Source organism: Cydia splendana, chromosome 12 (assembly GCF_910591565.1).
Source record: "Cydia splendana chromosome 12, ilCydSple1.2, whole genome shotgun sequence".
Lineage (NCBI taxonomy): Eukaryota > Metazoa > Arthropoda > Insecta > Lepidoptera > Tortricidae > Cydia > Cydia splendana.
The window spans coordinates 10,866,934-10,893,021 of NC_085971.1; the positions used below are offsets into that span (position 1 = coordinate 10,866,934).

The window sequence follows — 26,088 nt, forward strand, 5'->3', positions numbered from 1 at the left end:
TATGCTTACAGTAAAAAAAAACTACTCCTTTCGATTTCATATCCGTTGTAAATTGTACCGTATTGTTAGGCACGTTACGTTTATATTAAATATTTAGAGTTACTTGTCAAAAATCTTGGACTGTTCCGATTGGTGGATAATGTAAATAAGTGACTGTGTCTGGGGTGCATTTGAAAACGAACTGTAGCATGCTCAACCGTCGCTGCACCCGATAGTACGCCTATATCTAGTTACAGTTGTACAGTCGCCATCAGATATATCGGAGCGGCCAAGGTGCTCACAAATATCGGAACACGCCTCTATTGTCAGGGCGTTAGAGCGCGTGTTCAGATATTGTGAACACCTTGGCCGCTCCTATATATCTGATGGCGACTGTACCTAGTACTCTGCCAAGTTTATTTATGGGGAATTATCATCTTACAGGCACAAGGGTTTTAAAGGAACACACGTCCTTATCTTGTCCCTCTAGGACCGGTACATAGGGAATGCAAAACAAAATAATATTGTCCAAAAAATATATTTTATTGTTAGTAGACAACACGAGGGCGCGCGCCCGGGGCCCAGCCCGCACCGCGCGCGCGTCCCACAACAACGCTTCGCTATCTACGTCCAGCTCTCTGTTTTAATAATTGGAATAATTTATTTAATAATTACAACGTTTTTTTTATCTGTCCGTATTTTTAACATTAGGTATAACTAACTTCGTCTTGTATAACTTGGTGTAAGAACAGCCTTCAGGAATTGAAATAGGGTGGCGCAATAAGCACCTCACAGCACTGTTTCCATTTCGACTCGCGTCCGCTCTCTGGAACAACATTTTTTAAAATTATTTACATTATTATTACATTTTTAACCGACTTCAATTTCATAGAAGGAGGAGGTTCTGTATTCGGTTGTGGCTATTATTTTTTTTTTTTTTTTCTATGTACGTTCACCGATTACTCCGACATCCGTAGTCCGATTTGAGTAATTCTTTTTTTGTTTGAAAGGAGCTACCTCCGAGTTGGTCCCATTTTAATTTGGTTCTGTTCTGATGATGGGATCCATGAGGAATTGAGGGAACTCCTCAATTTTTAAAGGCACATGCATGGTGTTTTGGGCGTTTTCTTAAGCAACTCGAGCACTTTCTCCCGAAAACTAATTTGATGAAGTAGACCTGATGATGATGATTATTTTGATGATAATGATGATGATTTCTTTAAATGTAAGTATGTTCACCGATTACTCCGGCACCTGTGATCCGATTTGAGTAATTCTTTTTTTGTTTGGAAGAAGTTACCTCCACGGTGTTTCCGTATTATTTTTGGTTCTGGTCTGATGATGGAATCCATGAGGAATTGAGGGAACTCCTCAATTTTTAAAGGCACGTGTTAAGTGATTTCGGGGTTTTCTAAAGTAACTCGAGCATTTGCTTCCGAAAACCACCAATTTGATGTACTGCAACTGTAGCCTTACCACGAGTTTGACATTGACATATTCGCTAACGTCTTATGCATCTAAATGTAACTTTTTATGCATCTCGCTCACACTAAGGTTAGTACGAGCGAGATGCATAGGAAGTAAGTTACACACATGCTAGCGAATATATCAATGCCAAACTCGTGGTAAGCTGATAAGGCTATTACTGATCGGGGGTTAGGGTTAGGAGTTAAGGGGTCAGAGATTAACGGGTCGGGGAATGGCGGTTGAAGGGTTGCTGGTTCAGGATCGAGGGGTTCCTGGATCAGGGGTTGATGTGCTGTGAGGTTGAGTGATCGGGGGGCTGAGGGATTGGGTCAGTGGCGGGGCGGGCGGATGGATTTAGTTGACAGGAATTATAATTTCCCAGACGGACTCGAGAAAATTCCTGATTACATACATATTTATTAAAGTAATAGGTACACGAATTTAGTGTTAAACATGATCTTGTTTTTCATTCATGCGTCGCGCTCTTAACAATGCGTTAAAACTAAAAATGGAAAAATAAAAACTTTTTACAAAAAAAAGCAAACCGACTTCAAAAAGGATGAAATAAAATATTATCCTTTTTGAAGTCTATGCGTTACCAACTGATATGTTTGAAGTCGGTGCCAAGCCAAGTAGTAACAATACCAGTCAAAATAATCAGCTTTATGGCTATAAATCCCATTAGAACTGCACTAATAACTATTACAAATGTGTAAGTAATTTTTCACCTCAGCAGCTCGAACAAGGGTACTTTGCTTCTTAAAAACAGTGAGCAAAATGCGATTTTGCTCACTAAGTCATTTTGTCTCACTCAGTGAGCAAAATCGCATTTTGCTCACCGAGTGAGACTAAATGAGCGAGCAAAATCGCATTTTGCTCACTGAGTGAGACAAAATGTCATTCAAGTGATCTTTATAGTCAAATGTCATTTCAACATGCGGGGTCTAATACAAGTTCGATATACTTGGGTTCTATTATCTCTGTCCCTCTAGGTATGTTCTCACTGCTTAGGGTGAAAAATTTTGTGTACTACACGAGATCAAAGTTATTTACATCTCGTGCGCTTTTGAATCCCTTACTACGCTCAAGATTCTAAATTAGATATTATAGAATCTTTCGCTTGCACGGGACTCAAAATAAGCACTCGAAGAAATATCAAACTTTGATCTCTTGTTGTACAAATAACTATTATCTGCCTCTTTGTCGCCTTTTCAAGGCTAAACAACTGAACCGCTTTCGGTGAAATTTGGCAAGAAGGTAAATTTCTTAAATTGTTTTATATTTTGAAATGTAGTCCTCTGGATAAGGGACGGGAAATTACTCAGTCCCAATCTCACACTTGCGTGCTATAGACTGTTCGAGCATTAGTAAGAAATGCTCTTTAAAAAATACGACGAAAAAAAATGCATTGGATTTCCACTAATGTGCCGACAAACATGGTACAGACTGCGCCAAGAAGGTTTGATCGTGTGTTCTGAGGTGTGTTCTTAAGCCTCCTCCACACTCGTGCGCGAATCGCGGCGCAAAGCCGCGAACGCGAGTGTGGAGTCCTGAACGCAGACCTGCGAAATCGACTCCACACTCGCGTTCGCGGCTTCGCCCGCGATTCACGCGCATAGTCTGGAGGGGGCTTTAGATACAATCGACGTCAAAGATATATTTACACTTTTGCACCTTACTCCTTTGTAATAAGGCGAAAAGTGTAAACATATTTTTAACATCGACTGTACCTACAGAAAGTACGTTCATTGTCGTCGTGTAAGGCAATCCAACGTAGGTACATCCTTATCGAATCGCACCAAAATCATGGTATGCTTCAAAATTTGGCTTAGCACCGACTTCAAACATATCAGTTGGTAACGCATAGACTTCAAAAAGGATAATATTTTATTTCATCCTTTTTGAAGTCGGTTTGCTTTTTTTTGTAAAAAGTTTTTATCATTTATTTATTGCATTCCATGGTATTTACAGATGGTATTTTAAATTGAACTGAACAGCATGGACCCTGAATAGGGTATGGCAAGTTAACCTTAATAGCTAAATACATACTTAAAGTTACCTTATAAAACATATTATGTATTGCTTAATATCTAAGGGAGGGTAGATGTGGCGTTAGCGGTGTAAACATTAACTATATTGAGCTCCTGCTAACTTATTACGATAATATTGTGAAAAAACTATAAAACGACCAAATGTTTGTGACAAAAGTGAGACAAATCTAATTGTGATGTGAATATGATATAGTTTATTAAGACCAAACTGTGATTTAGGGTTATCAATTGCGTTAATCTTGTGGTGAATCTGCCTACCGCGCCGAACTGTTTACGCTGACAAGTGCGCGGTCAAGGACGAGCAGCTGTGGCTTGACGTGCGAATTGCATTTGGAATTCTTTATTTTAAACTGTGAATACAAGTGATACGTAAAAATGGCATGTGTAGCGTGTAACGAGGTTATCACTGAAGACACGATATTGTTGTGCGCTCTGTGTAAAGACCAGTACCACTACTATTGTCTGAATATTCCTATAGAATATTACAAAACTAGAATGCAAGAAAGAGATCATAAATGGCACTGTCCTCGGTGTAATAATATTACGCTCGGGCGTGGACGTAAGGGCGACAGCACTCCTGTACGCAGCCACTATGAACAATCGCCGCCTGCGCAGACCGGCGCCGATATATCGATGTGCGATGCATCTCAACAAGACGTAAGCTCAGTCGATGATCTACTATTGCATAATCACAAGTCTACCATCACCATGGAGTACCCGATGACGAATATTATGGAGTCATTTTCCATCATGCTAGACTCAAAACTCGCTACTGTAAAACAGGATCTAAGTATAATAGATGCAAAACTAAGCTCAACTAAGCAAGACATTTTCAGTGAAATGAAAAAAGAATTTGAACTCGCCATTAAAGAGATTAAAGAAGAATTCACTGAAACCACGGATTTTTTGGAGGAACAATTGAAAAGCTTCCGATTAGATATCCGTACAATCGATAAAAAAGTGAAAGAACTCGAATCTGAAAACCAGCGCCTGAGCACAGAGTTACATATTATAAAAAATAACCAAAAAAGTCAGCCTAACACATCAGAAATACAGTGCCGACTCGATCAATTGCTAGTAGACATAAATGATAGGGACCAGGCGTTACTTCTCAACGATATAGAAATTTCGGGAGTGCCCGAATATACAGGAGAATCAACTACGCACGTAGTCCAGGCCGTAGCTCAAAAATTGGGCGTAAAGTTGGAGCCCCAGGATGTTGTTGGTGTCGAGCGTGTGGGGCCCGCGCGAGCCCCCGGCGTCGGCGCCGTGGCCGCGGCCGACGCCCGGCCGCGCTCCCGGCCGCTGGCCGTGCGGCTGGCTCGGCGCGCACTTCGAGACGAGATGCTCCGGAACGCCAAAGTACGCCGCGGAATTGACTCTCAAAATATAGGACTGCCTGAGCACACTCCGCAGCCAATCTACATCAATGAGCGGTTAACAAAAAGTAACCGTAGACTTTTCTGGATGTCACGACAAGCGGGCAGAGCCTCCGACTGGAAATTCGTATGGACGAGAGAGGGGCGTATCTATGCTAAACGTTCTGACAACACTGACACCAAAGCTGTTAATATCAAATCCGAGCAAGACATTCAACGTGTTTTCGGTGTGGTCCCTACTGCCTCCGATAGGAAATAGCTACGATTTAATTCGACAAAGTGAAGTATGTAACCACTGTAACCACCTACCTATACATGAAAATTGGAATGTAATTACTGAACGCGTATGTATTTATCTTGAAAAGCAATGTCATTTTAATGGTTTATTATTACTATATGGACCCTATAAATATAACGATGCTATTTGCTATTACCACTCATTGCATCTGACGCATGTGAATAAAATTACAATGTCTTTATACTTTCTTGCAATACTTAGGGGCTGTCCATAAATTACGTCATTGATTTTTGACGATTTTTGACCCCCCCCCCCTATAATCATCCAAAAATCATGCTTCAAATGACCCCATTTCCTCCTACTTCATGCTACCGTCATCCGATGTCCAGACCCCCCCCCCCCCTAATTTGAAATGACGTAATTTATGAATAGCCCCTTACTTATTTGAGACCTGAAAATAGGAATGTAATTACTGTACCCGTATTATGTATTTACCTTATTTACCTTGAAAAGCAATGTTTAATTTATCATTTTAATGGTTTATTACTATATGGACCCTATAAATATAACGGTGCGTATTACTACTCATTGCATCTCACGCATGTAAATAAAATTACAATTGCTTTATATTTACTTGCAGTATTTTCCTATTTGATACCTCTTTCTAAAACGTTCAATGAATGTCTTTTAACGCTAAACACATGTAAAATCAAGTATATAGCAGCGAGCGATAATGAAGCAAGTTACTTAATTATGCCTTTGTCCTATTTTAAACATGAATTCGAGTATTTTTGTTATTATCATGGCATACAATATCTTAAAAATATTAATATACGTATATTTACCAATTTGCGGCACGTAACTATTCTAAAAAGGTTTCTGATAAATTTAAAGTACGTACAAATCTCACACTCTTATATTATACAGTTTGCAATTAATAAGTTTTTGAAAGTAGGTCTTTTGAATCCTTGCTCGCTAGGAACGCGTCATGAGGAATTTATGGTAGCTTTTGAGCGACACGGAGTGGATATCCTGGCAATAAATGAAACCTGGTTGCGAGAGGGAGAGGGGGGCCGGGCGCCGATGCCGGTGGGTTACCGCTTACGTCACATACCGCGTCCCGCGGGTGACAGGACACGAGGCGGTGGCGTCGGGTTCTACCTACGTTCTGGCATCTACGCGCGCCAACTACATCCACCAGAGTCACCGCTAGTGGAACAAATGTGGATCAGTATCAAGCTGAACGGCCTGAAACTTGCGATCGGTACCGCTTACCGCCCCCCGTGGTTAAATATAGATACTTTTATAGACGCATTGACCGAATCCGTTTGTGCTTTCTCCACATTTGATCATACTGTTCTCATGGGTGATTTTAATATCAATATGAGCTCGACTGACGAAACGAATACTAAGAAAATGGTAAGTTTTTTACACAATATGAGCCTCAATCAATATGTTACTAGCCCAACTCACTTCACAGATCACTCTGAGACAATTTTAGATCTTATATGTAGCAATTGTAGCGTTACCAACTTGAAGGTTGATCACGTCCCAGATCTTAGCAGCCATGCATTTATCTCTTGTAACTTAAGCGTTAGAAAACCCAAGCCGTTGCCTAAGTTTATAGTGTACAGACCTTTGAAAGATATCGCCTTGAATGAATTTAATGCTTTTACTCAATCTGTCAATTGGGATCGACTTTTAAACGATAATATCAACGACTCCGTACAGGCTTTTAATGCATACATACTGTACATCTATGACACATATGCTCCAATTAAAAAATCCCTAATTAAAAAACAAGGATACCCATGGATAACACCTACGGTAAGGGAAATGATGAAACTGAGAGATGAAGCCCACTCTAAATTTCGCACGTCTAAACTAGATTCCCATAAACTGTATTACAAGCAACTAAAAGGTGTCGTAAATGAGGCTTTGTGGTCTGAAAAAAAGGCATACTTCCAACATAATATTAATAATAGTTCAAAAAATCCTCGACAACTATGGAAAAATATTAAACGTGATATTGTTAGCTTCAATTCAAAACAGTATAATCTTCCTCCCAATTTAAATGACCCAAATTTAATCAATTCTCATTTCCTTACTCTCCCAGGAAATGATAGTGTCGCGATCTCTGAACTTACCTTTTATGAATTTAACCGCTTCGGCGCGTCTTCATTTAGCTTAAAACCGGTGAATGAAGCTATTGTTTCCAAAATTATCATGAAAATTAAGTCAAATGCCCAAGGTGCAGATGGGATATCACGTGACATGATCATACTGACACTACCACATACCCTGAAAATTATTACAGCTTTAGTCAATAAGTCTATCCAAACTGGAGTTTTTCCGGATATGTGGAAGGAAGCACGAATCAAACCAATTCCTAAAAATAATAACCCGGCTGATTACAAGGATCTCAGACCGATCAGCATTTTACCATTTCTGTCCAAAGTAGTTGAAAAAATCGTTTGTCAACAAGTAACGGAGTATCTTAATGCTAATGGGATCTTGCCTGAAAAACAATCCGGGTTTAGAGCAGGTCGTAGTACAGCGACAGCACTACTAGATGTCGTCGACGACATTTTGTCAGAGGCAGACCTTGGAAACGGAACGTTATTGGCTTTACTGGACTTTTCGCGTGCATTTGATACAATTAATCACAACCTACTTATATCCAAGCTTGCTTACTATGGATTCGACTCTGTTGCGCTGAAATGGTTTTCCAGTTATTTAGAAGACCGTTCTCAAAAGGTGGAACTGTGCAGTGAAAGTGGTACCTATAGCTGTTCTGTGGCCTCACCTGTTCCTCGGGGAGTTCCACAAGGCTCAATATTAGGGCCAATATTATTCATTCTGTATAGCGCGGATATAGTAAACTGTTTAAAGAATTGTAGCTATCATATCTACGCCGACGATCTACAAGTATATTTGCCATGTCAACCCAGTGAAACCTTAGTTGCGGTGGACGCCATTAATCGGGACCTGAATCGCATAGCCGATTGGTGCTCACGTAATAACTTAGTTTTAAATCCAAAAAAATCTAAATTCATGGTTATAGGCACTAATAAACAAAGGCAAAAAATTAATGAGTTTGTACCACAATTAAAAATAAGAGATGATAATATTGAACAAGTTACAGAAGCTAAAAATCTGGGAGTGATCATGGATGAAAACTTAAGATTCCATAATCATGTTTGCGATGTTGCTAAAAACTGCTTCTATAGGCTTAAGATCCTGTACCAAGTTCGGAATTACTTATCCATAGACCTCAGAATTACTCTATGCGAATCACTGATATTATCAAAACTTAATTATGCTGACACAGTTGTAGGTCCCTGCCTCTTATCTCACACAAAGAAAGTGATTCAGAGAGTCCAAAATGCCTGTGCACGTTACTGTTTTATAATTCCACCAAGAACTGACATAACTCCATATCTTAACAGAAGTGATCTCATGAACATGGAATCTAGGCGCTCTCTCCACTTTGCTTGCCTACTGTTCGGGATTGTGAAATCTCAAGCACCTCGATACCTGCATGAGAAACTCCGGTTTTTGCAGCGCCAAAGGATATCTACACTTCTCATGTGCCCCAAACACAAAACTGCAGCATTTCGTGGCAGTTTTAAGTACACCGCCACAAAATGCTGGAACAACCTCCCGCCACCTTTCAAGCAATTAACTTCCTTGCAAGCTTTTAAAGTAAAACTAAAAAGTTATCTTCTCTCTAAGCAAAAAGTAGTGTCAGAGTAATTTCATTTAAAAAATCGGGCAAGTGCGAGTCGGACTCGCGCACGAAGGGTTCCGTACCATATAAAAAACAAAAACAAAAAAAAAGCAAAAAAAAAAACGGTCACCCATCCAAGTACTGACCACTCCCGACGTTGCTTAACTTTGGTCAAAAATCACGTTTGTTGTATGGGAGCCCCATTTAAATCTTTATTTTATTCTGTTTTTAGTATTTGTTGTTATAGCGGCAACAGAAATACATCACCTGTGAAAATTTCAACTGTCTAGCTATCACGGTTCGTGAGATACAGCCTGGTGACAGACGGACGGACGGACGGACGGACGGACGGACGGACGGACGGACGGACGGACGGACAGCGAAGTCTTAGTAATAGGGTCCCGTTTTACCCTTTGGGTACGGAACCCTAAAAAGCATAAAAAATATACAGAAAGTCAACAAGTGCAGTAATTTCGAATTTTAGGTAGATACTGTAACTATTTATAGTTTGTCAAAGGTCTGTCTCATTTCAATCATAGACAGAGAGAATCATACTATCTTTGTCTTACACTAGTACTAGCACCCAAAAGAAAAGGATGAGTATATATTATTTATTTATATTATGTATATAAGTAACACTTTCCAGGCCATGCTAGTCATACTATCACTTGATGTCAACTGCTTCATTGTCGCTTCGCTATTTATTGTCGTAATTATTAGTTACCTATAGTTTTATCTTAACAACTCTACTGTAGCTGGTAGCTGCGCCCAACTACGCTCCCTACAGGTGTTCACGGAAGACCAGCGTCAGGTACTACTCCAGTAGGACCCGGCATTATGCTGAGTGTTCACCTTTTTCAGTGTATGGTTACAGTGTACAAGTTAGTTATAAGTGTTTTTTTCTTTCTTTCTGTGTATGTATTGTATAACTGTGTACTTATACTGAAATAAATGGGATTCTATTCTATTCTATTCTATTCTATTCTAGTTAGTTTCATCACAGTAAATAATAATTAAGGAATCTAATTAACACTAATAATAATCAATACGAATTTAAATGCTATACTTGTTTATATAATGCAATGATGTCAAATATTAATAATCGAATTTAAGCTGTCGTGAGTCATACTAACACTAAGCGATACAATACCACTAATAATGTCAATTCTTATATAATAATAATAATGTCAATTTATTTATAATAATAATTATGTCAATTCATTTATAATAATACTTCATTTAATCATTCCATTACATTGAGACAAAGTTATTGGTTTTAGTAAAATTAATAATTCTTAGTCGTTATCACTATTGTCAGATGCCATAAATTCCTGATAAGAATAAAATGATTTATCAATTAACCACGATTTCAGTTTATTTCGAAACTTATTATAAGTTTCAACGTCTTTAATAGAATCTGGGATTTTATTATATATTTTTATCGTCTGGTAATGGGGCCCGTTTTTTAACCGACTTCAATTTCATAGAAGGAGGAGGTTCTGTATTCGGTTGTGGCTATTTTTTTTTTTTTTCTATGTACGTTCACCGATTACTCCGACATCCGTAGTCCGATTTGAGTAATTCTTTTTTTGTTTGAAAGGAGCTACCTCCGAGTTGGTCCCATTTTAATTTGGTTCTGTTCTGATGATGGGATCCATGAGGAATTGAGGGAAATCCTCAATTTTTAAAGGCACATGCATGGTGTTTTGGGCGTTTTCTTAAGCAACTCGAGCATTTTCTCTCGAAAACCACTAATTTGTTGAAGTAGACCTGATGATGATGATTATTTTGATGATAATGATGATGATTTCGTTAAATGTAAATATGTTCAGCGATTACTCTGGCACCTGTGATCCGATTTGAGTAATTCTTTTTTTGTTTGGAAGAAGTTACCTCCAAGGTGTTTCCGTATTATTTTTGGTTCTGGTCTGATGATGGAATCCATGAGGAATTGAGGGAACTCCTCAATTTTTAAAGGCACGTGTTAAGTGATTTCGGGGTTTTCTAAAGTAACTCGAGCATTTGCTTCCGAAAACCACCAATTTGATGTACTGCAACTGTAGCCTTACCACGAGTTTGACATTGACATATTCGCTAACGTCTTATGCATCTAAATGTAACTTTTTATGCATCTCGCTCACACTAAGGTTAGTACGAGCGAGATGCATAGGAAGTAAGTTACACACATGCTAGCGAATATATCAATGTCAAACTCGTGGTAAGCTGGCTCCAATTTCACCACGGTGACAGGTGCGACAATTGTAAAACATCACTGTTGCTGACGTCACAGGCATCCATGGGCTACGGTTACCGCTTACCATCGGGCGGGCCGTATTCCTGTTTGCCACCATCATTGTTTTATTAAAAAAAACGAGGGGTTCCTGGATCAGGGGTTGATGTGCTGTGAGGTTGAGTGATCGGGGGGCTGAGGGATTGGGTCAGTGGCGGGGCGGGCGGATGGATTTAGTTGACAGGAATTATAATTTCCCAGACGGACTCGAGACAATTCCTGGTTCAGGGTCGAGGGGTTCCTGGATCAGGGGTTGATGCGCTGTGAGGTTGAGTGATCGGGGCGTTGAGGGATTGGGCCAGTGGCGGGGCGGAGGATGGATTTAGTGTAGTAGTGACAGGAATTATAATTTCCCAGACGGACTCGAGAAAATTCCTGATTACATACATATTTATTAAAGTAATAGGTACACGAATTTAGTGTTAAACATGATCTTGTTTTTCATTCATGCGTCGCGCTCTTAACAATGCGTTAAAACTAAAAATGGAAAAATAAAAACTTTTTACAAAAAAAAGCAAACCGACTTCAAAAAGGATGAAATAAAATATTATCCTTTTTGAAGTCTATGCGTTACCAACTGATATGTTTGAAGTCGGTGCCAAGCCAAGTAGTAACAATACCAGTCAAAATAATCAGCTTTATAGCTATAAATCCCATTAGAACTGCACTAATAACTATTACAAATGTGTAAGTAATTTTGTCTGCCTCTGTGTCGCCTTTTCATGGCTAAACAACTGAACCGCTTTAGGTGAAATTTGGCAAGAAGGTAAATTTCTTAAATTGTTTTATATTTTGAAATGTAGTCCTCTGGATAAGGGACGGGAAATTACTCAGTCCCAATCTCACACAGACAGTTGCGTGCTATAGACTGTTCGAGCATTAGTAAGAAATGCTCTTTAAAAAAACCGACGAAAAAAAAACGCATTGGATTTCCACTAATGTGCCGACAAACATGGTACAGACTGCGCCAAGAAGGTTTGATCGTGTGTTCTTAGATACAATCGACGTCAAAGATATATTTACACTTTTGCACCTTACTCCTTTGTAATAAGGCGAAAAGTGTAAACATATTTTAACGTCGACTGTACCTACAGAAAGTACGTTCATTGTCGTCGTGTAAGGCAATCCAACGTAGGTACATCCTTATCGAATCGCACCAAAATCATGGTATGCTTCAAAATTTGGCTTGGCACCGACTTCAAACATATCAGTTGGTAACGCATAGACTTCAAAAAGGATAATATTTTATTTCATCCTTTTTGAAGTCGGTTTGCTTTTTTTTGTAAAAAGTTTTTTATACATAGTTAATTTAGGTTCAGGGAGAACTAGTTGTCTATTTCGACGCGCGCTTTTAACATACTGGAAGTTGGATATGTGTTTTTAACCGACTTCAATTTCATAGAAGGAGGAGGTTCTGTATTCGGTTGTGGCTATTTTTTTTTTTTTTTTTCTATGTACGTTCACCGATTACTCCGACATCCGTAGTCCGATTTGAGTAATTCTTTTTTTGTTTGAAAGGAGCTACCTCCGAGTTGGTCCCATTTTAATTTGGTTCTGTTCTGATGATGGGATCCATGAGGAATTGAGGGAACTCCTCAATTTTTAAAGGCACATGCATGGTGTTTTGGGCGTTTTCTTAAACAACTCGAGCATTTTCTCCCGAAAACCACCAATTTGATGAAGTAGACCTGATGATGATGATTATTTTGATGATAATGATGATGATTTCTTTAAATGTAAGTATGTTCAGCGATTACTCCGGCACCTGTGATCCGATTTGAGTAATTCTTTTTTTGTTTGGAAGAAGTTACTTCCAAGGTGTTTCCGTATTAATTTTGGTTCTGGTCTGATGATGGAATCCATGAGGAATTGAGGGAACTCCTCAATTTTTAAAGGCACGTGTTAAGTGATTTCGGGGTTTTCTATAGTAACTCGAGCATTTGCTTCCGAAAACCACCAATTTGATGTACTGCAACTGTAGCCTTACCACGAGTTTGACATTGACACATTCGCTAACGTCTTATGCATCTAAATGTAACTTTTTATGCATCTCGCTCACACTAAGGTTAGTACGAGCGAGATGCATAGGAAGCAAGTTACAAACATGCTAGCGAATATATCAATGTCAAACTCGTGGTAAGCTGGTAAGGCTACTGATCGGGGATTAGGGTTAGGAGTTAAGGGGTCAGGGATTAAGGGGTCGGGGAATGGCGGTTGAAGGGTTGCTGGTTCAGGATCGAGGGGTTCCTGGATCAGGGGTTGATGTGCTGTGAGGTTGAGTGATCGGGGGGCTGAGGGATTGGGTCAGTGGCGGGGCGGGCGGATGGATTTAGTTGACAGGAATTATAATTTCCTAGACGGACTCGAGAAAATTTCTGGTTCAGGGTCGAGGGGTTCCTGGATCAGGGGTTGATGCGCTGTGAGGTTGAGTGATCGGGGCGTTGAGGGATTGGGCCAGTGGCGGGGCGGAGGATGGATTTAGTGTAGTAGTGACAGGAATTATAATTTCCCAGACGGACTCGAGAAAATTCCAGATTACTTACATATTTATTAAAGAAATAGGTACACGAATTTAGTGTTAAACATGATCTTGTTTTTCATTCATGCGTCGCGCTCTTAACAATGCGTTATAACTAAAAATGGAAAAATAAAAACTTTTTACAAAAAAAAGCAAACCGACTTCAAAAAGGATGAAATAAAATATTATCCTTTTTGAAGTCTATGCGTTACCAACTGATATGTTTGAAGTCGGTGCCAAGCCAAGTAGTAACAATACCAGTCAAAAATAATCAGCTTTATGGCTATAAATCCCATTAGAACTGTACTAATAACTATTACAAATGTGTAAGTAATTCTGTCTGCCTCTTTGTCGCCTTTTCATGGCTAAACAACTGAACCGCTTTAGGTGAAATTTGGCAAGAAGGTAAATTTCTTGAATTGTTTTATATTTTGAAATGTAGTCCTCTGGATAAGGGACGGGAAATTACTCAGTCCCAATCTCACACTTGCGTGCTATAGACTGTTCGAGCATTAGTAAGAAATGCTCTTTAAAAAATACGACGGAAAAAAAATGCATTGGATTTCCACTAATGTGCCGACAAACATGGTACAGACTGCGCCAAGAAGGTTTGATCGTGTGTTCTGAGGTGTGTTCTTAGATACAATCGGCGTCAAAGATATGTTTACACTTTTGCACCTTACACCTTTGTTATAAGGCGAAAAGTGTAAACATATTTTTAACGTCGACTGTACCTACAGAAAGTATGTTCATTGTCGTCGTGTAAGGCAATCCAACGTAGGTACATCCTTATCGAATCGCACCAAAATCATGGTATGCTTCAAAATTTGGCTTGGCACCGACTTCAAACATATCAGTTGGTAACGCATAGACTTCAAAAAGGATAATATTTTATTTCATCCTTTTTGAAGTCGGTTTGCTTTTTTTTGTAAAAAGTTTTTTCTTACAAATAGTCCAACCTCCAGTATGTCAATACATGGTAAGGTTAGAAGCTTTAGGTTAATAAAGTGTGGTCGGCAGCTTTCTGGTTGTCGGATGTTAGCTATAACGCGTACGCATTTTTTTTGTGCTATAAATAGATCTTCGACGTCTGTGCTATTCCCCCATAAGACTACCCCATACCGCAACCATGCATAGGCATATGCGTAATATGCCGAAAGTGCACATTCTACGTTTGTGTTCCTTTTTAATACACTTAATAGACCGGGAGATAGTGACACATTTTACTGGGTCATTTGTACCAGTATGGCGGTTCGTCAGGGGTCTAAGCATGTAATGAAGGAAAGAAAATGCTATGACCATAGCGCTGGTACCGGCGGCCCAATCGCGTGGGCGTTAGTCGAACGTGTCGGATAAAATACGAGTGTCGAACGATTTGTACCACAAAAATCCTCGTATTATTCGATAGTCCATAAAAAAGAAGTAGGCGGTAGCGTAATGCCATACTTCTCCGGTGTGACTTACAGCCCGCCATACTGAGGCGAACACGTTAATTAAAAAAAAACAATTCAACCATTTGTGCCAAGCTAATTTTTGCACAGGTGATCATCGTCGAGCAGCCATTCATGGACATCACCATGCCATACTCTTCGGACGGTTCCAAATGGCCGCCATACCGCCGCAAGGGAGTTAATTTTTTTTTTGTTAAACGATTTGTACCAGTAATACCAGTATTGCATTTAAATTTTTGGAAAGTGTTTGATAAAATGTGACCGTTATTATAATTGCCATACTTATAGTAGGGGGATAAAGTGCTGCCATACTTGAAAAACTTATTTAATCGACACGTTTCAAAAATACGACTATGTATACGTAAAATATTTTTTTACAGCATGGCATCATCATATTCTGTTTGTTTGGATACAATTGTACCTAAAAAAATATATTTCAAATTATAACTACGGGGCGGACGACTGTGAGACTTAAGCCAAGACTTAAAACAAAAAACAATTTTTTGACGATTTGTACCAGTATGGCATTTGGATTTTTGGAAATTATATGATGCAATGTGACCATTATTATATTTGCCATACTTCTAATAGGGGGAAAAAGGGGCACCATACTTGAAATAAAAAAAAAATATTGTGCACATTTGCCACCTCCTACAGGTATGGCATTATGAGATTTCTATTTATGATCACACAGAAAGTGTTGAAAAAAAAATTCAAGATGGTACAAATCGTTTAGCAATAAAAAAAAATTAACTCCCTTGCGGCGGTATGGCGGGCATTTGGAACCATCCGAAAAGTATGGCATGGTGATGTCCATGAATGGCTGCTCGACGATGATCACCTGTGCAAAAATTAGCTTGGTACAAATGGTTGAATTGTTTTTTTTTAATTAACGTGTTCGCCTCAGTATGGCGGGCTGTAAGTCACACCGGAGAAGTATGGCATTACGCTACCGCCTACTTCTTTTTTATGGACTATCGAATAATACGAGGATTTTTGTGGTACAAATCGTTCGACACTCGTATTTTATCCGACACGTTCGACTAACGCCCACGCGATTGGGCCGCCGGTACCAGCGCTATGGTCATAGCATTTTCTTTCCTTCATTACATGCTTAGACCCCTGACGAACCGCCATACTGGTACAAATGACCCAGTAAAATGTGTCACTATCTCCCGGTCTATAACGCAAACAAAAAACGTGATAATTTGTTCCTGACCTCTTCAATATGCGTTTTCCAATTTAAACTCGTGTCAATAGTTTGAATCCTAATAGTTTGAATGACATATTTGTGACATATTTATCGAGTGCCTCGAGTGCGAGTGTGTGGATGTGAATACCTACCATACTATTCAGATCTGGCGAATCAACAATTATAAGCAGAGAGCCAACCTCTGTTTCGGGCAATTCATTGTAATTCAAGTAGGTACGTGAATACTCGCTTACTTAGCTCGCAAGTCGCCGCAGGACAGCGGGCGGTCGAGATCGGGCAGCAAGTCGGCGGGCGCGCGCAGCGTGCGCGGACGCGTGGCGTCCGTGGCGGCGCCCAGCAGCTCGGCCGCGCTGGCCAGCCGCCGCGGCGGCGGCGCCAGCCCGTGGGCCGCGAGCGCCGCCGCTAGCTGGCGTGCGCGCGCCATTGCCGCGTCGCGCTCGTGCCGCGCTCGCCAAATCTGCGTCAAGATTAACATTTTAGGTAAGGAGTTAAATATCACACATACCCGAACGCCGGACACTTTCTGCTGAGCATGTATCAGAACATCCATTTCCACAACTTTGTGCAACTGACACATAAACTGACCTGTGCTGCACAGACAGCAGATCGGCAGTGGCCACGTCCTCGCATTCCGAATCCTTGCGCTGCCGCCTCCACCACGGCGCCGTGAAACGACAGAGATTGTCCTGTGGAAAAAACAGACCGTTTATATAACTATACCCGTTTGTAATCTTCATAAACTATGGAGATTATATGCACATGCCTATAATCCTACAAGCTTACGCGGCTAACATCTTAACTACAAGACCTAGGCAGTACCCCTCACCCGTCCCTAATTCTCGAGTATATGCAATCTTCGATAGGCTAGTGAGTTATCAAGTTTTGGTCTTACTTACCCATCGACAAGGACACAAGAGCGCAACAAGGGCCCACGGTGGAGGCGGCGAGGTGGCCGCGCATGTATCGGAAGTAGACGTGCTCGAGCAGCAGCAGCAGCGCCGCCAGCAGGATGCCGGCCATCAGCAGCAGGAACGCCGACAGGAACTGCTCCAGCGCGAGCGGGTCCGACGACTTGTGCTCCTGCTTGTTAGGCTTGCACGTGCCGGTCATCCAGTATCTGAAGGATAATGTTGTGTAATTTTAGGATGGTTTGATATTGTTTTTTGAGGTATCTGTGAATGGACATGAGCCGCGGTTTGCCCGCCCCCCGTCTTGGTGATTGGCGCGCATCTCACGCACGACTCATACTTTATTTCGCATGCACTAATCAGCGTGAGCGATCTTCAAGGTCATATCAAAACCATGAGAAATTGTTAAATCTGAATCGGGCTCCGGGAAAACGACGGTGCGTAGGCACGTAGATTTCCTTGAATGAGTTTAGTTAACCCTGATGTTATACTTAGGGCATACTGAAAATTCCTGGACTGGCCACTTAGAAATAATAAGTCGTCTCATATATCAAAATCCAGAAACTTTCAGTATGGCCCACGTATCTGACTCATAACAAACTGACAACTAGTTGTCAGTTTTAGAACAAGAAATTAAAATAAGAGTCGAGCTCCCATTCAACGCGAACAGCGATACAGCTATTAGTACTGAAACTACTGAATAAGTATTAGCGTAGCATAGCAATGAATGAGTTAAAATTTACAATTCGCATTTTTTCATAAACTGTCTAATATTAAATTTATTAATTACTCACTGTCCTACTTGCATTCTGGCAAGAGCGGATCTGCCCTTGTAGAGTAGCAAAAAAGATCGTAAGCATCTACTTACCTACTATATACCTACTAAAGTTCAATCACTCATTTAATTACCTTCTTAATCTTTCAAGGTCTCCATTAGAACGCAAATCAAGTAACCTCTTGTTAAACATACTGAGATATTTTGAATTTCGTGCAAATGCTAGTCCATAACCAGACATGGCATACCACGCGCCGACCGTCAACAACCGGCAGTCCTCATCCTGAAAAATAGGAATTTACATATAGTGATTCGGTCAAATTGTGTTTTTTGAAAAACGAATTATAGCCAGCTTTTTATGAATGTATTATGATACCTTTGGGTATGGTGCTTTACGCACGCTAGCGTCCCCTTCGCTCCCCCTGCCGCAACCCCCCCTTTTTGCATGAAATATGTCCCGGTTGCCGGTTTTTATTAATTTTTGAGAAATGTATTAGAATTAGGAATAAAGTGTCATACTCATGTGTGTGTCATAGTCATACTACATTCATAAAAGGCTGGCTATAATTTGTTTGTCTTCCCCATACATTAGAACACAACTTAACCGAATCATAGGGTCATTGCGTCAGTTCACCGTCTAGTGCCTGTTTCTGTCACTTGGCGTAGTTGCCACAAAGAACTGTGTATGATTTCAAGATATTCAAGAATGGCGTATAACTTTAATATATAGCTAGGTACCTACCTATATATTCAAATTATACACAATTATTTGTGGCAACTACGCCAAGTGGACGGAAACAGGCACTGGACGGTGAACTGACACAATGACCCTATGTAACGACATTATTTAAGCACACTTAACTTATTTTTATTTATTTACTTTGTGTGTTTTGTATAGGTTTAGCAAAGAGAGAACGGAAGATTTTAAACGCGCTTTATAAAACCCTGGGCTGCGTAAAGTGCAACGCAAGCCCTAGTACAAAATGACGGAAAAGAAAAGTCTTTCATTGCAACTAGTAGATTTTTTCTTCTTTCGCAATTGATTTCAAAACTCCGGTTTCGTACGCGGCCGACGGGATAAATTCTGGAGCGAAATTCTTACTGTCCGTGCGAAATGCAATGCGAGTCGTGTCTAGGTCGTATGATAACAATATAAATGCAATTTTTAAATTCTAAAATGTAGGTAGGAGATTCTAATTTAGCAATTTGTTGTGGATTCAAACTGGTTTTGATACGACCTTGACGAACGTTTTTGTGATTGGCGCGCATCTCACGCTGGACTTTCACTTTATTTCGCATGTTCCAATCTTGTGAGCGATCTTTAAGGTCGTATCCAAACCATAACGCATTGTTAAATCTTAATCGAGCTATTGAGCGAAATTAGATTGTAAAGCCCGATCCGCGCACTAGTGTGGAGCGGGCTTAAGTAAAAGTACTATTTCTTACAATCATCGAACGTATTATAATATTTATAATTATCAAAATCAACATATCAACAAATTGTAAAATCTGAGTAGAGTCCGACCAAGCTAACTATGCAGCGATTTTGATAGCACAGACTGTGCAAGTGTTGTTTTAAACGTCAAATTTTTATGGTATTATGGCGTTTAAAATAACACTTGCACAGTTTGTGCTATCAAAATCGCTGCAGAGTTAGCTTGGTCTGACTCTACCCCCGTAATATCGATAACGGATCGTAATGTCGAGACGCATGCTACGAAAGGCGCTACAAGCGCTAGGACGCTACGAGAGCTGTGTAGCTGCATCACGAGTTGCGACACTATAGCCAGGGTTCACGACCGCCTCCACAGAGTATAGTGTAAATTAGAAGATTATTTTTTGACTGCTGTGAATATTTATTTACTAAATGTAAACTATTTATCGCTTAGTATAGTATCTGATGTGTCAAAGGTCCGCATAATGCTACTAATAGGTACCTTAATTTCTTCAGCTAAGCAACATGAGGACCATTTGAACCAATTAAATACGCCACTAGGATAGGTCTACGATCCCTATACAAGTTTAATATATAAGTGTATGCTATACTACTAAACCCGCAGTAAAATAAAAACTCACTTGAGATACTAAATAATCCAATACGGTGCCGTCATAAATAAAGGCATCTAGTTCTCCAGTGAGGACTCCTTGTACGCCTGCACCCACTGTGCTGCGATTAAACCTGTGAAAAATAGGTAGGTACACAAATTTTACATTTCTCAGCACTGAGTAATCTATAGAGACGACATGCCAAACAATGAAAATGTCGCAATCACAACCTGTACCACGCGACCAAAATGTTGTAAGCGCCGTAAAATTCATGGCGCTTACGCGTTTAGGTCGCGAGATTCACGCTCCGCTTCTATGGTTGGATGCCAAAACGGCAGCAATTCATGGAGCAAAATACTGGTTCTCTGTGCCGGATTATAACGTTAGTAATAATAGTTCAATGTTTCTCTAGCGATACTCACTGAGACATATATGCATGTGGCTCTTGGAAATATTTCGCTAGTGTAGCGTCCGTGTGAGACCACGGCACTGTCCCGAATTTGAGCGGAGGCCGTATCGTCAGGGGCCTTGAGATTCGGGGGTCGTCCAGCCCACTCAGTTCATGAAACTCTTCACGTGTTATCATGAATGCCGCCAAGTTGGCTGTGTATATGGCGAGGAACACTACGGCGAACATTGCCCACATATTTGTCATAAAGCGGGCTGTGAATCCACGCGGAGAATCGACATGGACAGAGGCCTGTTGAAGAAGAAAATATTGTAAGCCTAATACGTCGGATATATGTATATTTTGACATACAATATTTTTCTGAAGTTTGTACCGACTTTTTGATATCGATCGATATGATACAATCGCTCGCGCTGATTGGTGCGCGCGAAATGAACTACGACTAGTCGACTACTACGAGTCGTGTTAATGTCATATCGTAACACTATCGTAACCATATAAAAACTTTAACAAATTGATAAGTCTGAATACCTGTCTTGTTGACCCGGTTAACCCTTTATAGGGCATATAACTAGGTGTTAGAAATTATGCAAACTCGAACCCTATCACTTTCAAATAAAGTTCAAAATAATGTGGAAAATATATTGCCTCTGCCTTATAGCTTAAAATATAGGCTCAAAATAATATATTGATACTAGCCTGAAAAAGAACCGCCCAAACAATCCAATATGTTCGACATAGTGAAAAACGATTCTGTGGCGCTCGATTTGAATCTTGTCCTGTGGAGCAATCAAAGCCGCTCGGCGACAGCCATTCAAAGAAGAAAATGGAGAACGTAGCGGCTTGTATCGCGACGGCCCCGACCAGCATCCAGGACGCCGTGTCGAACGGCTCTAGGAAGGCTGTGGGGGAGATGATGCCGGTTCTCTTGGCCACCACTATTGCCACTCCGGTCTCCATGAAGGGCACGCTGAAATCTACTACGGCTTCTCGATCGGAGTTGATAATTAAAGATGTTAGGACCTGAAAAAAAGTTACTAATTATCTTTCGACAGACTGCCGTCACAAGGGCAATTGGTCAAATTAATACCTATTATTTTTGGACCTCATCGAAATCTGCTACCCAGATACATGGAAGTAAGAACTTGGATTACCATATCAGTCTTCTTGTTAACGAGGTCCGAGATGAGGCCGTTCCACTTGCCGTGGTGCAGCGTGCCCCAGCGGCCGTCCTCGACCCGCGACAGTTCGTACGTGAAGCCCAACTGCTCCGCTAACTGCTGCAGGAGATCGATGCAGAAACCACTGCAGCATTGGTACAGTGAGCTGTTTCTGTGTGCGGTCCCAGCTTCCAACCTAGGTTAAAAAACTTATTTATTAATGATTTGTTAAACTGTTACTAAGAACGACTCGGCTTGTTACCGACTCAGTTTGTATCGTGCCTTTTAATATACATATGAACAGGCACTACCAGTTACCACCGCTTGGTCAACGTTGAACGCTGGATATCTCACTCTCAGGCACCTAGTTTGACAGTAAGTTATACGTTCAATAGCACAAATTGCTATGTTTTATTACGTTATTCAATGGAAATAAGGTTGAAAAAGGTATACATTATTTTTACCATGACTGAGGCCAGAAAGGGGCCAGTTCACCCACCGCATCATGCAGTGGATTGCACCAGGGCTTGGGCGGTAGGTTAAAGTTTAAATAAATTATATAAATAGGATGTACCCTGCTACTTCAGCCTCCGGAGCAATTCTGCATATGACACCGCGATCCAAAATGCAGCGTCCGCTTATAGGGTCCGGCGGGGCGAGATTTATGTAAGGAGGCTCTTCTAAAAACGTGATCCTCATGTGGAACTTCTCCGGCACACCTTGCGGCGGCGTGTGTAAACCACCAGGCCAAACTATATCCTTAATGTCAAGACGCTCTTTTGGGTATGAATTCCACGTCCCGATTTCTTCCCAAACCAGCTGTTGAATATAAATAAAAGAATGAGAAACACTTTCTATATTACAGTCAAGCAAACTTTCTTAGCTTTTATAACCTTTGCATTAAGTACCTAATAAATTAAGATTCGGTAGAAATGCACATGTAGGTACAGTATATACATTTTTAGAAAATAAACCAAACTGCACACACCTGTTCACCTATAGCAGGCCTAAGATTCATGATTTTGAGTTCAGCCGCTCTCAGTTCCCCATCGGGCGTGAATTCTATGCTAGGTCTACTCGCTTCGCTTTCCACGCTGACGTTCTTCAGATGTTGGTAGAACCGCTCCCCGGTCGACCAGCGCGCTTCACTTGCGCCCGCGCCACTACAAGATAATCTGGTACCCAGTGGGTGCCGGGCGTTTTCTGGCGCCAATATATACGACTCAACGCCATATGCGAACACCTTCACCGCAGTAGCTATCTCTGCGATCAGCGATGAGCTTGATGTGTCGAAGTGTATACCTGAATTGAAAGTTCTCATAAGGATTAATTATTTATTACAAATATGCAGATATTGACGATTGTGTCGATCGTCATAAAAAGAAAAGGAGATATAATTTTTACAAGAAGCTATCAATTTTTACGCTATAATTCTAGAGCTCTTTAGCGAGTTTTATTTAGCGGCGCGGCATTATCAAAACTATACCTATAATAGAGGTAGATACACTTTTCCAACAAATACCTAAGGTAAAAGATAAGATTATATAAGTTGCCCTAGTACGTACATTCATACATTGGTGTTGAATCAAAAAGGTAAATATGTTGTACATAAACTTACCTAGCATACCTACAGGAAACTTATTGGGCTGCTGCATTGAGCCGAGCACACTTTGCGTGACTATCCATACAAAGTTCTCGCTGGTGAGGTGGAGGTCACCGGCAGTGGACAGGATGTCGGCGGCCTCCTCGCGCGTCGCGTACAGCAGCATCACGCGCGCCTCGCTAGTCACTAGCTCGTTCAGGTCTGTAGGCTTCTTGACCACTACGGCGTTTAATATTGTAAACTTGAAGCGGTCCTGACAACAAGTGAATCCTCTTAGATACGTATTTAATTGTTAGTTGTTTCTATTACATGTGGTCTACGTCGCTGTACCTACTTTGGCGTTGTTGATGACGATAGATATCAATAGGTACCTACCTTATACCTAAATTATTTAGAAAGATAAAGTTTACGAAAGAATGTGACTGAATACGAAAATAAGGTTTTTTAGAAGAGGTCTTTACTTTCAAACAATGAACTGTGCGGTGGTCTAACGATTAGTTACGAAGAAGGTTACCTATTAAGTACTTAAATATACTTACTTGCAATGCAGTGACTCTCTCGCGGACGGCTTGAATAAAATCGTCATGCCCAGCAATAGCTGAGGTAACTACGCTGAATTGATGCCACTTGTATCGCTCTAAAATTGATAACATGGCAGCAGTTTGATGTTCTATGGACGGGGCCAGTTGAAGACGCAGGGCCGCGTGAGATGCCCTTTTTTCTAGGCCGCTATTATCAGCATTCCACGCAATGACCTGCCACAAAAAACACATTTAGAAATTATTTTGAATCGTGGCCATAAAGCCATCGACTATAAGTTCAATCTAATACAGTGAGAGTTACTACATAGATATGCAACCGAACAATAAAAAGCATTACCGGTATGCCAAGATATCCGGCGAGTTGTAGAAAATACTGTGCAGAGGCAGTAGAGCGCCCGTATTGTTCATGATTCATAAGATAAAGGATAGCAGACACGTTGACTGCTAGGAATTCTTTACATAGCGAGTCCAGGATAGCTGAAAGATGTGAAAATATAATGTTGAAACATTTCAAATAAGATTACTCTATAGACTTGTTGAAGCTTTGATACTACACTTACACATTGGACTAGGCGTAAGGCCTTGCATAGACAGCGTAACGTTCAGGCGCACTTGCGAGAAGAGTTTCAGTTTGCGCGGTAACTTCGCGAGCGCAGCCTTCTCTGCCTTGGTGTAGTCTCGTGCGCCGAAGGCCTTGTGTGGCACGACGAGCGCGGCGGTGATGGATGAGGGCGCGCGGGGCGGGGGCGGCGCGGGGGACGTGCGCGGGCGCCGCGTGGCGTCGCCGATGCGGACGCCGCCGCCGCGCGCGCCGTCACGGCCTCCGCCGCCCGCTGCGCTGCCGCCGATCTTGATGCCGCCGCCGCGCTCCGCCGCCGCCGCCGTGAGCGCACTCAGCGCCGCAAGCGCCATTACGAATGTGTGCGCCTGCATCGCCGCTCTTGATGCTGAAAAAAATAAGTAATGTAAATTTAATTTTGCTGGCGTTCATTATCAAAATATTGTGGTATAAATAGTAGGCCTACTCCTTACTTTTTGTTTCTAAAATATTTGAAAAAGGGAATGCCTACAGAGAGTTCTGAAAAATATGTAGATGGGTGAAGGGATGAAAATTGTGATTCATGCGTTAAAAATGTTCTTGAAAATATGTGAGTACATAGGTCTGTATATAACGGAATTTTCAAGGTTTCTTGGACTTCGATTTGATCGAATTCAGCAGAAGCAGAAGTAATACCTACCTATATGTAGGTACAAGTAGTATCCTGTAAAATCATATTAAAAACCGGCCAAGAGCACAGGTCGGGTCATGCTCAGTGTAGGCTTCCGTATTTACCCGTCCGTGGCAATAGACGGGCTTGAACGGGCTATTATATAGTCAAATCCATTAGCTTAGTAGTCTTAGGATATACATATTTTTAAGTAGGTATGCAGAGTCGCTAATAAATTACGCTGATAATCGGCTGTATAAATAACAATAACTGCAAAGCGTACAGTCAGCACTTCAGCAGCAGAAGGAGCTAACGGGCAATGTATTAGCATTAATCTGTATGGACACAAATTTATTGTTATGTGAATAAGAGTCCAGCGTTCGTGCGTCTCGCTCGCGCCAATACACGTACGAACAAGTGGAACCAGCACGAGCGAAACGCACGCAGCGAATGATAAAAAATGACATCATTTAGTGTCGGTTGCACCCACAGACCAACCCTGAGGGGCTACCGCGAAAACCGAAATTCGCAAATTGCGGGGATCTTACTCTTTTACTCCAATGAAGGCGTAATTAGAGTGACAGAGAAAAATGCCCGCAATTGACGATTTTCGGTATTGGCGGTAGCCCTACTGCACCATTTCGTCTGTCACCGTTAAAGCGTTCGCTAAATTTTATTGTATGGGAAGTTGCATATAATAACCACACTGCTGACTGACGTTATCACTGTTATCAGTCCGTTAAATGTGGTTGGTGCAACTGGCCCTAAGATATTTTGACATCAAAATCTAAGTCGAATTAGCTAGCCTTCTGTGTGCCTAGCCAAGATGCCAAACGTTCGCTCCGTAGCGAACCAAATGGTAATCTTTATCACATATTAGTGCGACAGAGAGACATTAGCGTATCGTTCGCTCCATAGCGATGTAAGATGTAACGATTGGCATTTTGGCTAGGCACCCAGGTCATTTTGATTTCAATGCGTTGCCCTCCTGATACCTATCTATATCTACTCGTCGAACTATGGTTCGCGGTAGGCCCTCTGAGTCGGCCCGAAGCCGAGTTATGTTTTTTAATAAACATTGATTACACATGTGGTTAAGGAAACGTGATTAGACTGAGCCC

At 41.0% G+C, this 26,088-nt stretch overlaps 1 protein-coding gene across 1 annotated transcript; it reads right to left on the reverse strand.

The window, feature by feature from the left end:
- Window positions 1-501: 501 nt before the first annotated feature.
- LOC134795506 (glutamate receptor ionotropic, NMDA 2B) lies at window positions 502-24,697 on the reverse strand. The gene is made up of 15 exons (XM_063767364.1): window positions 24,320-24,697; window positions 24,097-24,236; window positions 23,757-23,972; window positions 23,233-23,470; window positions 22,603-22,916; window positions 22,189-22,433; window positions 21,609-21,810; window positions 21,154-21,477; window positions 20,468-20,745; window positions 20,076-20,178; window positions 18,134-18,282; window positions 17,213-17,433; window positions 16,902-17,002; window positions 16,550-16,773; window positions 502-805 (listed from the first exon to the last, which is right to left on the reverse strand). The coding sequence occupies exons 1-15, from the start codon at window positions 24,690-24,692 to the stop codon at window positions 769-771; spliced, it is 3,165 nt and encodes a 1,054-aa protein (XP_063623434.1). The 5' UTR covers window positions 24,693-24,697; the 3' UTR covers window positions 502-768.
- Window positions 24,698-26,088: the final 1,391 nt, after the last annotated feature.

Excerpts from the sequence above, each read along its gene's own strand:
- LOC134795506 (XM_063767364.1), bottom strand. The coding sequence starts at position 24,692 with ATGCAGGCGCACACATTCGTAATGGCGCTTGCGGCGCTGAGTGCGCTC. Across the intron at positions 22,434-22,602 it reads GGCCTGCTATAGGTGAACAG|CTGGTTTGGGAAGAAATCGG; the intron begins GTGTGTGCAGTT and ends TATATTCAACAG. Across the intron at positions 21,478-21,608 it reads TTAACAAGAAGACTGATATG|GTCCTAACATCTTTAATTAT; the intron begins GTAATCCAAGTT and ends ACTTTTTTTCAG.